A 14,982-nucleotide genomic window follows, 5' to 3' on the forward strand; every position below is an offset into this window, starting at 1 on the left:
GTCAGCCTGTGCACATTCACGGTAACTGGTGCTTCATGCTAAAGTAACTGCGCGTTCAAAACATCCAGATTTAGATAACCTCTGTGGTTTTTCTGGGTATGGTTTTGAACAAAGTCAGACTTGCTGATGTTTCAGTGCACTTTAGGTATCCGTCTTTGATAGACATTTTCTGCTCACAATGTCCTAATCTTGGACAAACTAATGTTACCTCTAAGGCAAAAAGATAGTATCTGTTTGGTTTAGTGCTTGATTTAATGTAATCTGCCAACCTTATAGTTTGGCCAAGCTCTCTAATTCCTTCTTGTCTTTAGATATACAAATCATTTGAGGCAACTACTCAGGCTGAGCAAAAAAAGCTACTGACAAAGGAAGAAGTTGAATATTACGGTGGTATTTGGAAAGATCATGACCAAATGCAAAGTTACAATCATCTGGTGTAAATCAGCATGGCTTCACTGATGTGAAGGCTCCGATGTCCTGTATCCTGGCTGTGTCATTTAATTTTATAGATATTTTTGGTTTGCAAAGAGGATTCTAAGCAGCAACTTTTTTTGTTCCAGGCCAGGCATTTTTATATCAATTTTCTGTCCATCAGATATGCAGTCGAAGTCTGGATTATGTCAATTTTGCACTGCTTTGTGGAGTTGTTTCTCATATTCACTGGAGTGAGCGGAGAATTAAATTATCGAGTCAGCAATCTCTGTAGCTTAACAAGGATATATGTTTTAAACTTTCTTTTGTAGATTATAGATGTTCTGAAAGGTTGTGTTGAAAATACATGCTCGTTTTTCTACTGAAGAGCAAAACATAATTTACTGTAACTCAAAAATCAAAAAAAAACCCTTTCCTTCCAATTAAAAATAAAAAAATAAATAAAATTTACCTTTTATTCTGCAAGAACTCCCAGCTAAAGCATGAACACATGAGCAACTGATGATTCAGCTCCTCAAGCTAACAGGACACTGAACTGATACATGCTGAAAAGGAGCCAGAGAACATTCCTTCATTGAAGAGACCAAGTTTGAACAAACAAGCACAAAAATGTTCTTTAAAACAAAAACTGCAAGAAGCTCTTCCAAAACATTTGGCTTTAAAAGGTTTCAGTTACAGCAGTGCCCAACAGATTTGCTGTAGCTACAGCTTCTGTGTTTCTATTATAAACACTCAACTTCAGAATGAAAAAAAGGTGGTGGAAGAACGGGACATAGAAGAGATCAGGCTGAGAGCTGGGGTCGGAAAGTGAAGAGTGCGGGAGCCTGTGTAGTCGTTCTTTTGTGTGTGTTCATGTTTCAGAAATATTTGAACATCATTCAAAGTTTAAAAAAAATTGAAGAGGTTTGCTCTTCAGCAATACTAGCAGTGATCCATATCAAACATGCAGTTCACATTGCGGTTCACAGCAGAACTGAGTATCCCTTGTAGCAGTGAAGGTAATACTGGTGAAATTCAGGCCACTTGGATTTATCTGCCAACAATGTGTTGTAAAAAGGACTCTCAGGAACTTGGGAGGGACAGGCCTTCATGGCCCCCATTGGTTTTGGTTGTACTCCTCTGGATCTCTGCATAAAACCTTGGTCTTTAAGTAGTTTGAAGTCAGATGCTCTCAAGATCCTATGGAACATTTGAAATCTCTGAATAATGCTTTGGATTAAAGTTGGTTTTTTCCTTTGAAAATATCAACGTCTTGAAACAAAACCAATTTTGAAAAATGCATCAGATTCTCTATGTGGATTTCTGATTTAGTGAGAGCCAGATCCATACATATAACCTGGAACAACTCGTTGACTGGTTATTTAGGGAACGCTCCCAAAATATCAGTGAACCAGGTTTAAGTCCTTCTTGCAATGTGGGACTTTATTTTTCATCTTTCATATATGGATATTTCTTTCTATTTCTTTCTCAGAGAAGCAGCTTGCCATCTTGGGAAAACACCCTGTTCAGGATGCTAACTGTGAAAACGTCAAGTTTTTTCATAACGCTGTTTTTATTTTATGACCCAGCTTTGTTTTGCCACATTAAATTGAGAAAAAAAACTCTACAGTTACAGATTTTCACCTCTAACCCGTAGATTTTTTTCCTTACTGCAATTTGTCATATTTTAAGTATCGCCTCTTCAACAAAACCAGTTAAGGTCTGGATGTGAGCTGTGCAATGGCACCAGAAAATGAAACAGAATAACACTGAAATGCTAATGGTGGTGGCCTTTTGCCCGTGGTGTTTAGATGCAGCGCAGATGCTCTGCAAACATGCTGGTTGGGGAAACGCAGAGGGCAGAGTTGTTCCCAACTGCTGGGAGTGTTGCAGCACTTCTAATGGTGCAACTTGATCTCCTTCTCACTTCTGTTTCCGAGAGTCTAATCTGAGCCTTAACTTTTGTATTATCATATGATTTTTATTATTAATAAATATGTTTTCTGGCTACATTGTGTTGCATGGGGTTCTTGTGTTGCCCTTCTACTCGGGCATTGCAGATGACCCCCTTGTTATGATGACTTTTCTTGGACTTAAAATTATGCTAGATCATTGCATTACTTCAGTTTTGTTACCATTAAACTCTCCCCAAAACAACATAGAATGATACAAATGCAAGTAGGCTTCAAATTTATCTGAATTTATGTGAAATTTGGCACAAAATCTTTCTGTAAGATTCTGAGGTGTAACTGAGCATCTGGAACAATGCTCTGGGACATAAAAGACAAGGAAAAACATGTTTGATGTTTGGGAAGTATCTAATGAATAGCTTTTAGGGTTTCAGTTGTGAGTTTTTCTTCTCATCAGGTTGGAAAGTTACAAGAAAATAAACCAACAGTAAAATATCAGCAATATTTTTTGTTAAAAGCCGCTTTAAGAGGGCAATATAGTCAGAAAAGTGGTTGGTCACAGAACTGTGAATTTTAGAGTCTGACACAGCCTCTGTTGCAGATTTCATGAAGAGGTAATACCAAATTCGTTCCTATCTTCTTTACCATCATTGCCTATCCTTTTTGGGAACGTAGGAGGCCCAGGTGTGCAGACCACAAAATACCTATGTAACCGTGTGTACTTTCGTGGTCATAGTAACACAGAAGAATGGAGAAATGACTTGCTCCTGTGGGCAGTGAACATATAAATCTGTCCCTAAGTTATGATGTAGGTTTTCTCCCATCAATCGTTCCCCAAAAGTAGTTTCTTCCTGAAAAGATAGGTTCAAAATCCAGCAGGAGTAGATCGTCTAAATTCACTGTATGCCTGAACGATGAGTATTACTGTAATCATTTCAAAATGATTTTAAGTAATTCTGTGAAACCATAGCTCTACACTTGGAATTTTCTGCCCAGCTCTGTTTGTTTTTTGTTTGGTTGGTTTTTTAATTTTTTTTTCCCCCTTTTAAAAATATTTGGAACAGTCAAAACAGAAGACAAAAAAGATATAATTGTTCTAATTTTTAAAATTAACTTAATCTTCCAGCAGCAAGAAGATCAGAAGGGGAGGATGGAAGCTTGGATCAGGACAGTAAGAAGGTAATGATCAGAAAGAACAGAAGGGAGTAGTTTACTGATCTTTCTTGAAGCAACTGTTTTTTAAAACATGTTCATATGTAAAGGTATTCTTTCATATAACCGAAATAATCATTACTACTTTTAGGTCTTTCCAAGAAGATGTAGAAAAGCTTAATCTCTCACCCAGAGGGTTTAGAATCTACATTCTACAGTGAAGAAAGAAATAGGCATATTGAGATTACGAGCAATAAGCTCATGGATTTTCACTCAGTCTCAATATATACATTGGTGATTCAGCTAAGCCTGCAGACTTTTACTTAGGGTGCATATTATTAACATACAAGAAAAATGTTAACAGCAGACTAATTATAAGAAGATGATATAGTGCATCTTCTAAAGTGGGGTGCAGTGGGCAGCTTAATTAACAGAGAAACTATCCTTAGCCCAGCAGATAGTTAAAAGTTTTTGGTAGCTGTGATGTCTAAGTCATGATATAGGCAACTTTCTAATTTGATAAAGGATGGTACGAGTTGCAATGAGCATAATCATAGAATCAGTTCAGAAGACCTCCTAGACAGGTGAAGTAGGAGAGCTGCATTCAGATGTTAAATCCTGAATCTTGTAACAGGCTTTTATTCTCTCCAGCTAAAGACCAGTTGGCTTATTTTGAAAGGGGATATAGACACCAGAACTAATTCCCCAGATTCGGACACACGGTCCCTGTCTCTTACTGCTGGAACTGACAGAGAAAACTTCCCGAGGGCACAGGAGGGCACGACTGCCGGCTACTCCCGTGAGTACTGCATCCCCTGGCCCGCCGGCGCTGTCGAGTAGGAATGTGGCAAAGAAAGATGGCCCTGCCGCAGCCTTGTCCACACAGCTCGCTAGTCAGCTTTATGCTTCATTTCTCTATCGTAATTACACCTCATTGTCAGTTTGTTTTGCTATGGCTTGTAAGCGTTCAGTGCCTTCAGACTTTGATAGTGGAACTATTCATAATTTCATATTAGTGAAAGAAGAAGCATTGCTTGTATAAAAAAACTGTATTGTCTCTTTGGAGAGCAGACGTTCCTTACCACAAAAAGTTGCCCCTCATTAATACATACAAGTGCCTATTTGTTATATGCTATCTATTTTCAATAGACAGGATTGTAGTATCAAGCAGATTCTTGACTTGTGCTAACTACTCCTTGATATAAACTATGTATTTTGAATATTGGTAGAGCCGTTTCTTCAGTATCGTGATAAGCATACAGAACACTTTGCTCCAAAGATTAATTTAGAGTAGTCATTTTTTGTTATCGCTCACAGTTAATCTTCCAGATGGAACAATGGGGTAATTTTGTTACTAAATACTGGTCTGAAGACCATATGCCCCTGCTAGCTGTCAGTACCAAAAGCATGGTCTACACATTTCTGACTCTACATTTGAGCAAGTCAGGAGGTGAAGGAAATGGTCATCAGAATCGGGTCTGAATTTTACTTTTAGATTACATAAATGACAAAAAATAGTTTAAGTGAATTTTAACAGATAACTGGGCCATTCCTCTCCCTGCCTCCACTTTACACCATACAGCAGTAGCAGGTCATCTGGGGTAGACAAGTTGGGGAAGCAGTTTTCCAAAAGAATGCATCCTATGCGAGGCATGTCTGGCAGCAGGGCTAGGATGTCAGTCTTGTGGGCATTTTGGTAATGTGATAGCTGGCTCCATCAACTTACATTAAGGAAATTATGGCTTAGCTACGCAAGGAAGAGGAAAAACAGATGCTACAAAGTCTGTTACAAGGCTGTAACAAGATAAAGAAGAAAAGTTATTTTGGATCATCACTCTCTGGTCTATCTTGAAGGGATTTGATTCCTTAGTCCTCACCAGACATCGCGTACATGTGCACAACGTGTATTGTAGGATTCCCTGTGCAGGGGAAACCACATCTGACCACCTCACATGCCTAACATCTATAAGTCATTGCTCAGAAATGAACACCTAAACCTTTCATTGTAATGCGCACGTTGGGTATGTTTGGAAGCTTTCTGGAGTTGATCTGATGCTTTTCTACAGATGTATTGAGAGAACAGTCCTTGCATGCCGATTTTAAGTAGGGAGAAGTATGTAGCATATCAAGAACTGTGTTATACAGGAACAATATGTGGTGTCAGTTTTTTTCATGAGAACATTGCTATACCTGTCACTCTTCTATACCAGCATTTCTTTTATGTTTTTTGATTATCTTGGGAATGTGAAGCTAGTAAAACTAGAAATGCAAAAGATGGTTCAAACCTCTGTCAGGGTCATTATCACCTCTGTGCCGATGCAACATAGGTTGTGTATTTCATTTTCAATTGCTTTTTGTCAGTGTTTCTCTGTCCCTCGTGAAAGTTGGCCCTGTTACCCAATTAGCAGCTACACAGGAATGACGTTGAGAAAGTTTTCTTTTCCTGACATTTACACTTCTTTTTTTTCCCTTTCTTTATGATTTTATTCAGCCACCTGACTGTTTTAATACCTATGGACATCCTAAGTAATTCCTTCTCTACTCAGTGTTTCCCTATTTAGTTCTGAAGATTTGTAGTCTGTCACATGCCCCATTGGCCATGGAAGAGTAGCGTCTCTGTCTCTTGCACTTATGGTTGAGAACTCTGACATTCAGCCCCATCTCTGTGGCATAGTCAGTGAGTATCAGAGAAAATAAACTTTTCGGGTATAGGTTTGGTGCCAAGTGGTTACATGCAGAGTGGAGGGGGTTAGCAGGCATCAGACTGCGAATCTCTGGTGATATGTCCAAACATACTGTGCAAACAGCCCTGTGTGCATCTGTCCAGCCTCTGAGCAAACCAGAGAAGGGTTATTCTGCTCTAGAAGATGTTTAGCCACATTATGTTATCTATACGCCCAGAAGAATGTATCTAACAACAAAGCACATCAGTATGAGACTTGTGTAATTAGCAGGCATCTAGAGTGGAGCTTGCATCTCCTGACGTCCATCTGTGTAAATGTGTCTTGTTTCTGTATATGTAGATGTTTAATAGTTAAGAATTTACCATAATTCATTATTTTAAGTGTCACATATTTAGGAAAGCAGACATCTAGCAAGATGTGTAACCCTTGCTGTTCATGTGTCGCTGATATGCTGAGAGGCAGCCTCAGAATATCCAGGTTGGAGTGAATGCCATACTGGAAAAAGCAGAAGCCGTTTCCATGCAGAGTGTAGCTGATGTTCAGATAGTGCCTAATTAGAGAGAAAGATTGCTTTATCTTGGCCAGTTACTCCAGAAAATTTACTGTAACGGTACAACTGCAGTTGGATGTGATAATGAGCAGTATGTGGTTGCTGGCTTTTAGTGTTACATTTTCCTTTATATTAAAAAAAAAGAAGCAAAATAGAATGTGTTTAATTCTGTAACTAAGGTCATGGGAAACAGAAGCTAAGTGAAATACAGTTCCCACTGGAGTCAGTGGGTCTTGCTAGCTTGTTGTGGACGATTTCAGCTTTATTCGCCCCTTGGATTTTTTCCAGCCAGCCACACGATGTCGCTTGTGCCCGCGGATGTGGCTCGGTCCTGGCAGCCTGGGAGGCGGCTCCTCAGCTGCTATGTGCTGAAGTGAATTGTGTTTGTTTTCAAACTGGTCTTTATCTTAGTGCATTTTTCCTTGGTAACTGAGTAGTATTATTTGGTGATAGAACAAAACTGTGTCACCCATCTTCTCTGTAGCCAAGAGGCCAAGAAGTTGAACTCTGCACTGATGTTCAACACCAGCATCTTTTTCCAGACAGGAGCAGTGATGACAGTTTTCTTGCAGATACATTCATTCTGTCTCACAGGTATTATACTCTTTGCCCTCCGGTGTCACTACCATTCAGATAACAGGCAATGATAAGTTTCTAGTTTCCAAACTGGAATAGCTGAGTGATCCATCTAATTCAGTATTCTTCACTACGTCCCTGCATCAGACATGGAAACCCCTGCAGGGCTGAAAACAAAAGTTCTGCTCGTAGTTTATACCAGTCCTCAGATGCAGGCTGATTATGTTTCTAAAACATCTCTTGCTTTTATAGATCATCTTCATTTTACTAGCTTAAATAAGTCAGGTTTATCAAGCCTTCTTTCCTGCAATGAGCTTTCATTGCCCCAGTTATCCTGTAGGCCCATGGTCTGGTGGAGTTAATTTAACCCACTTGAATACTGATGAACAAGAACAGCACAAAGGATTCCTCTAGGATTTCCTGTTGCTGCCTGAAAATACTATTATTTCCATATCTTATATGTATCAGGACAGACATTTCCAACTTTTGCTTTTTTTTACACTTATATTAGCAACTCAAGGTCATCTTCTGGTTGAGCTGTATATCTAAGCCTGTTTCCTTCCCCATCATTTCCAAATTATGAGCTCTCAGCTTAAATAGTAGAAGTTTGGGGTATTTATTATTCCCCAAGTGCATGAATTTTCCCATGAATTATTAAATTTTATCCTATTTCTATTACTCTAATGTTCAAGGCTATCCCAGTTCTTTATGATATCCCAATCCTCCTCTATATTGACAGTGCTTTATAACTTCATGTAGACAGCGAAGTTTATTAGCCCATTACTATTTTTGGTGTCCAGATTGTTAGTGAAAACATGAGGCAATTTCAACTCAACACCAGTCCATGCCAACACTTTTCTCTATCATCTCTGCTCAGTTCTCACTACCCATTTCTTACACATTTCACTATTTCCTTACTGAGCCTATAATTCCTCTGATAAACTCCATCTTCTCCAGATTTGCATTTAATTCCATGTGCAGCCAAATACCAAACACTGTACTGATATCACATTAGATGAGATCCAATAAAATTTATGTTGTGCAGAAGTCATTTCTCCTAACAAAGAAAGCTACCAAGCAAGTCTGGCACTGTGTCTTTAACTTATGTCAAACCAATTAAAATCTGTGTGAATATAATTGATTTTCTGTTTACTTTGATGTTTTTGTTCAGTCTTTCCTTAAGTATTCTGTTGGAAGCAGACTGGTAGCTCCTCATTATCTTTTTCCCCTCTTAAATATAAAAGCTGTAGTTGCTGTTCTCCAATGGTAAGAGGTATTGGACTTGCAATTTGATGTGAACTTATCGCTCCCTATTCAAGTACATTAAGTGCTTTGAATTATGTTTCCATCATGACGGTGATTTTTGGCGTACCCTTATTCCATTAGCTTTCCCTCCTCACTCAGTACTCTACCTTTTGTTTCTAAAAACAGAGGTGAAATACTCCTTCAGCATTGGAGCCCTACCTAGGTTACCTTTCACCTCTGCTGTGTACGGACATAGCGTAACTCCCAGTGATCCCATTTCTTCTTTCCTTGTTCTCTTTTTATTTGGATAGCTGGAGAACCTTTTGCTATTTGTTTTAATATCATTTTCAGTGTTTAACTCAGCTTGACTTCTGGCAGTTCTAACTTTATCTCAGCACATCGTGAGCTCTTTGCTGATCCATCTTTTGTTTTTTCTTTCTGTATGCTTATTCCTAATCATCTCCTTAGGGTATTTATTAATCCAGTGAGGTCTGGATTCCCTTCCTGCATTCCCCTTTGGACACAGATTGCTAACATTTTTGACAGAAAGAAGCATTGTACATTCAGTTCTTTGAGCTAACTGACTTCTGTAACTCTTTGCATCAATTTATCAAAGTTTCCTGTACTGGAATCAAGAATGTTTATTACACACGTGTTTGTTCATCTTCTGTTTAATTTAAACTGATTCAGCTTGTCACTTCTATACAGCATTATTTTTATTAACCAAAAACTAATCTGAAACACTTTTTGTCCTTTCAATGACAAAAGGAACTTCCAAACTTTCTTACTAGGCTCTCAATATTAAAATTAAGGCTCTTCAGTTGTTTCATTGTGACCGCATACAGTTTCATCACCATATTACATTCAGTTTGTTCATGGTTACACCACTTTGCCAATTTTGTCTATCTTAAAACTTTCTTTCTCTTGAGTGTTTATACTCTCGCTGATTTACTTTATCCATTGCTATATCTTCACTTATGTTTTTTTTCCACTTGAAGCAGTAGAAGAAATTTTAAAGAAAGCAAAAAATTTTTTGTGGGTTTTTTTAAGTGGTAGGATACCAACCCTTCTTTTTTAAGAAACACAACCAAAACCAGACCACATACATCATGATCAGAAGTGATGTAACTCTAAAATGATGGTACCTTTAATCCCATTTTCAAGTCATGCTTTAACACCAAGTTGGAGGGCAGAGATTTCACAAGCTCTCTAATCTGCTTTGCATCACGTAGCTGCATAAGGCTTCTGTAACATGAATCCCACAATTCTCTTCATGTCATGCCCGGTAAGGTGATTGTATCCTGGCATGCTGTTATTTATAGACATTGCTACACATTAAATATGGAGAAAAGATTAGCATTGCTCAGTTATATTTCATCCCATTAATAGAATGTACATACTGATCTTGTAATTGCTGGTTTTGGATGTTTTCTTGAATTTTGTGTTTTGGTAGGCTGTAAAGGGTTTACAAAAAATACAGCTGTATGTTATGTCTTTTACAGGATTTCCATATTCTAAATCTGCTTCTCTACCTGGCTATGGAAAGAATGGCTTACATCAGGTAGGTATACATTTAAATGCATTCTCCAGGCAATAGTGTATAAGCAGCTTAGTAACTAGCTGAAAATCTACACAGTAATAACACTTCAAAGATGTTTCGGCTGCCAGCCCTGTCTGACAGATTCGTACCCTGTGTGGGTTACAGTTTGTCTGTCTGCAAGAGTAAGACAGAGTGAGGCTTCTCCTTTTAATTGTGTGCATCATGAGCATTAGGAATCTTGATTCTCCTCCCAAAACAAACAAAGGTCCAAAATGTACAGGCTGCACATCTTAATAGATCACAGTATAGCTTGAATTAATGATAGAGAGGGTTATGCCTATAATTAGGCAAGTAATGATCTTAGAGCAGAGGTGGAGCAGCCCACATCCATTGCATTTCTTGAACCATCTGTTATGTTTTTTTCCAGTATGCATGTGTATATATGTATTTGTATATGCACACACAGTCATCGTACTTTTAAGGTGGGGAGGGAGCAATACGGAGAGAATGGCAGGCAGCAATCTAGAAAGCAAAATGCATAACAAAATTATGATCAGATCAAACTAGGCATTCTTTTTCTAATCCTTTTTTATAATGTTTGTAAGTCTTTAGGAAAAAGGCATCTTTGACACTGTGGTCTCTCTTTTTCTCTGGCATCTAGCATTATGGGTTCTCAGTTCATGGCTTATATTTTTAGGTACAAACCCATTATGGTTGATAGTGATAAGTTGGCAATACATAGATGCACGTGCACTTACATTTTGAAGATTGATTTGTGTCTGAATTACATGGACAGGACCTCATTCAAATTCCCTCCTTTCTCCAATGGAAGATGTGAAAGCTGCAGAGGATGTGAGCAGGATTAAACTTCCCCAGTGATAAGAGTCAAACTGCAGGTCACTGGATAGAGCTACAAGAAAGCAACTGTCAGAGAGTAGCTAAATGAATGTTTCAGTAGCTACTGAAATGTCCATCCCTTTGAGTTAATACTACAAGACTAATTGTGCCTGCGTTGCTTCAATACCTGACAGCTTGAATTCCTCTCTGAAGGAACCAGTGGCACTGCAACTTGATCAAATGAGATTTACGAATTTGAAAGGGTCTGGATAAACCTGTTCCCACCTATGAGTCAACAGCTTTTTTCTGACTTTTCAGAATAACTGTTACCCGTAACCTGAAGCGAGCAAGGGACCGACTTAGGCCCAGTCACTTAAGCACCAAAGCTATCAGAAGGCTCCACACAAATAAGGCCAAAGCAAACTCCATCAGCAGTGGAGTTGGCCGCGCTTGCAGGCTGAAGCCATGCGATGTAGTATGAAAGCAGCAGATGGCAGCATTTGTCCCGCTTAAAGGGTCCAACCTCACAGCCGAAAACTGTAGGAAAGTTGAAAAGGTTGCTCATGGTCAAATCCTTGAGGCCAAAATTCTTCTCAGGATGGATGTCCTCTGTTTGGATTGCAGGTTCATACCAGCTTTTGTGGTTTGTTATTTTTAATCAGCCATCCCAGTGCTGCATAACAAAATAAACCAAAACCAAACAATAAGGAGCCTTGCAGGTTACTGTGAGCGTAGCTGTGCACACTGTTGATACCCTAACAGGCAAAAATGAGACTATGAGACTCGGGGGAAAAAATCATATAATAGTGCTTTTCTGATCTCCTGTAATGTTTTTCATCATAGCATTTGTCAGCAAAGGAAAAAGACAGTGGGTCAAACAAAGCTATGGCACATACGCACAGTTCTCCCTGGTCTTAGTGGCATCAGCAGTGTGAAGCAGAAAGCAGAATGAGACAAGTTTCAGTGCAGCGTAAGTGATTTGTGACGACGGCGGTAAGATGTCCACATCGCAGGGAAAGGCATGTGACAATTTCAATCTAACCTTACTGCCAGGTCTTCAAATGGGGGCAGTGGTGGCTTTCTGACACCTTTCTGCCTCATTGAAAGCTGCGAGGAATCAGAGCTCAAAAACGTCCCAAAGGCTTAGGAGTGAGGTGGGTTGATAGGACACTGCGGTTGCCTCCCCGACTGACATCCAAGCTCCAGCTTTCGCTGGTCTGTGGGAGTTCACAGCATAGGCAGCAAACTGCACCTGCAGTGCCTCCAAGGACCCAGGCACTCACTTGACACTCCATCCTCGCCTACAGGCAGAGCTTCATCTCTGCAATCGTAGATCGATGGGTGTTGCAAGCACTCAGGACTCCTGCCTTGAGCAATTGGGTCAAGTTTGAATGAGACTTTATTCTCTTTCTCTCTCGCAAGGATCTATATTTTGATTGTGTTGTACCAACTGGTTTTCTTTTTTGTCTCAACAATGTGCAGAGTTATTTTGCGGTGTATTTTGCTGCTATATTGCTTCTTTCTTTCTCTTTCAGCCTGAAAATATGGGCCAATATGAAACGGACCAGGAGGCGAGCTGGGGGATGAAAGGTACATTGCAATATCATTTCCATTCCAATTCATGTTTTCTTCCTTTGAGGATGCTCATTAACATCTTGCCATAAAGGGTTACTATTTTGAGATCTTCCCATAGTTCACATAATAATGACTAGACAGACACCCAGCTCAGTATCATGCTTATCACAGAGAATCTTCTTTTTATCTGATCAAACATAAAGGCCTGAGAGAAGTCTTGCATCATAAAGTGGTGCAATCATGTTGAGTCAATCCCAGTATCCTCAATATGTGGCAACAGCCTCGGGTTCTCTTTGCTTAGCAGGTGGTGGTCTCATATCAAAGAGAGGAAGAAATTTAAGATAATCACTCCTTCAAGATGTATCTAATTAAAAAGTCCATTGTGCTTCTTGTTTGTGCTACAGTGTGGTTAAAATGTACAGACTTCAAAAAGCAGAATTTATTTGCATTCATTTTTTTTATTACAGTTTAAGTGGACTGTGAACTTAGTATGGAACTTGGGTTGGAATTCTCAAAATTGCTGAGCAATTTAGGAATATGCATCTACTCATGAGGAAGAGTAGGATTTTGTTTCCAAGGGACTTAATCTCGTTTTAAAAACCTTACTCTAATGCTCCACTTCATGCCTCTGTGTTGATTCAAATCTTTGTCTCTATGTTTGAATAGTTTGAAGTACAGATTTTGAAAAGTAGACTTCTCTCTAATTTCGTTTCAGACCATAAAAAGGTCTATGAAAACATTCTGGCTATCCTGGTTGCATTTAATCATCGATGTGAATAGATGACCTTTTTGTAGTCATATTATATATAGTCATATACTGACCTAACTAGAATGCTCTTGTGCTAGTTGAGATCCAGGAATCATCATCCCCACACCCCCAAATCATCTTTTCTTCACTGTCGTTATTCCCACTGTAGTCAGCCCAAATGCAGGATGTTGGCATCTTGGAATATTGTATTAACTGAATGATTTTCATGTATGTTCCCAAACTGACACGCCTGTAATAATCCATATATTTTAACTATTTTCAGTAAAGAACAATAAGGGCAGGACTTTTGGATGACAGACTGACTTAACTCTGCACAAAAGCCTCCTGTAAAAAGAAATTCCCAATTTTGCCAAACATACTCACTGTGTGACCCAATGGCTGGATTTGATGGATTTTCTGTAATAAGCCTTTGATTTCGAGGACTATTGCTTCGGTAATAGACAGTGTTATAGGTGTTCAGAGCATGGGGGTCAAATGCTTCCTATGCATGCAGTTATCCAACAACTACTGAAAACTGTAAGAGAAATGTAATAGCATAACAAATTGCTGATGTACCTAGATGTTCGTTACAGTGACTCCAAAAGAAGCCTATAAATTCTAAACTGTGAACCTGTTCTCATTCTCTTGCAGAATACAAGGTAAGAAGGGCTTTTCCAACACTGGAAGAACAATCAGATTCAGCACTTCCTAGCAAGGTTACATGTGTTCCTTTTTTTATTTTATTTTGTTAATTTTTGTCCCAGTGAAATATTTGTCAAATCAGGATGCAAGTATGTACCATTTAAATTAGTAAGTTCCCCACACTGTCATTTCCACACATCAGAATCAGATTTGGCTGGAGTTCATATGCTCTTGTCTTTTTAACAGATTTATCCTTATGAAACACTTATTGTAACAAACCGAGTTCGTGTGAAATTGCCTAAGGATGTGGACAGGACCAGGCTGGAGGTAGGAAAGATATTTGCTTGATGGCTTTACAAGTCTTTGTCCTGTTTGTTTACCATCTTAGATACTCCTGTGCCCAAGTAATAGCAATGAAAGAAGAGAGCAGAGAGGAATAACATTCTATATTATATTTTATTTCAAAACACTAGTATGTAGGCAATTTAACTAAAAAAGAAATAGCCAAAAACCTGGCAGATGTCTGACCAAATGGTGTTTGTTACAAAGATACTGATGAAACCCATTGGCTTTGGATGATTATACAGAATATTGAAAGTTGGAACAGGGCAGGTGGAAACTTGTTTTTTTTAATTCGTATAAAAGACACCCTCCTAGAATAACCTGAGTATTAGAAAAAATCTCCATTTCTCCTGCAGATATATGGACCTATGTTTCTGGTCCATGGTCTTATTCAGCCTCTCCTTTGGCTGTGTGATCCATGATCACTGTGCTGCAGATTTGCTGTAGCATCCACCTCTCTCAAAGAGTAGTAGTATAAGCTGGAGAAATGCAGATATAATTTATCATAAAGGAAAGCTTAGTTTCCGAAGGCCAAATCCTGAAGTTAATGTTCAGGTAAAATTCATGAGGTTGATTTTTTTGACTGAGTAATGACAGGACTGAATAAAGACTCACCTAAATTTATTAAACACATCTTTGTGTGAATTGCTATTAAGAAGAAGAGATAGTTCAATAAAAGTTATGTGATTAATAGTATTGGACTTTTGGGAAGATTTATATTTAAATAAATGTATTTTTAACTTGATAATGTGACAAGAAAAGAAGAAAGA

General features: G+C 38.7%; 1 protein-coding gene across 5 annotated transcripts in view; it reads left to right on the forward strand.

Moving 5' to 3' along the window:
* ABLIM2 (actin binding LIM protein family member 2) overlaps nucleotides 1–14,982 on the forward strand; it is a 150,932-nt gene that overhangs the window by 122,183 nt on the left and 13,767 nt on the right. For 3 of the 5 annotated variants that reach the window (XM_075148656.1, XM_075148657.1, XM_075148658.1), the window contains 6 exons: nucleotides 3,448–3,500; nucleotides 4,125–4,272; nucleotides 10,031–10,089; nucleotides 12,441–12,495; nucleotides 13,880–13,944; nucleotides 14,117–14,197. In XM_075148656.1, coding sequence (XP_075004757.1) covers nucleotides 3,448–3,500; nucleotides 4,125–4,272; nucleotides 10,031–10,089; nucleotides 12,441–12,495; nucleotides 13,880–13,944; nucleotides 14,117–14,197 — 461 coding nt within the window. The remainder of the gene's footprint in view (nucleotides 1–3,447; nucleotides 3,501–4,124; nucleotides 4,273–10,030; nucleotides 10,090–12,440; nucleotides 12,496–13,879; nucleotides 13,945–14,116; nucleotides 14,198–14,982) is intronic. The other 2 variants (XR_012673451.1, XR_012673452.1) reach the window with 1 other exon arrangement.

This window comes from Calonectris borealis, chromosome 4 (genome assembly GCF_964195595.1).
Source record: "Calonectris borealis chromosome 4, bCalBor7.hap1.2, whole genome shotgun sequence".
In the NCBI taxonomy this organism is placed as follows: Eukaryota; Metazoa; Chordata; class Aves; order Procellariiformes; family Procellariidae; genus Calonectris; species Calonectris borealis.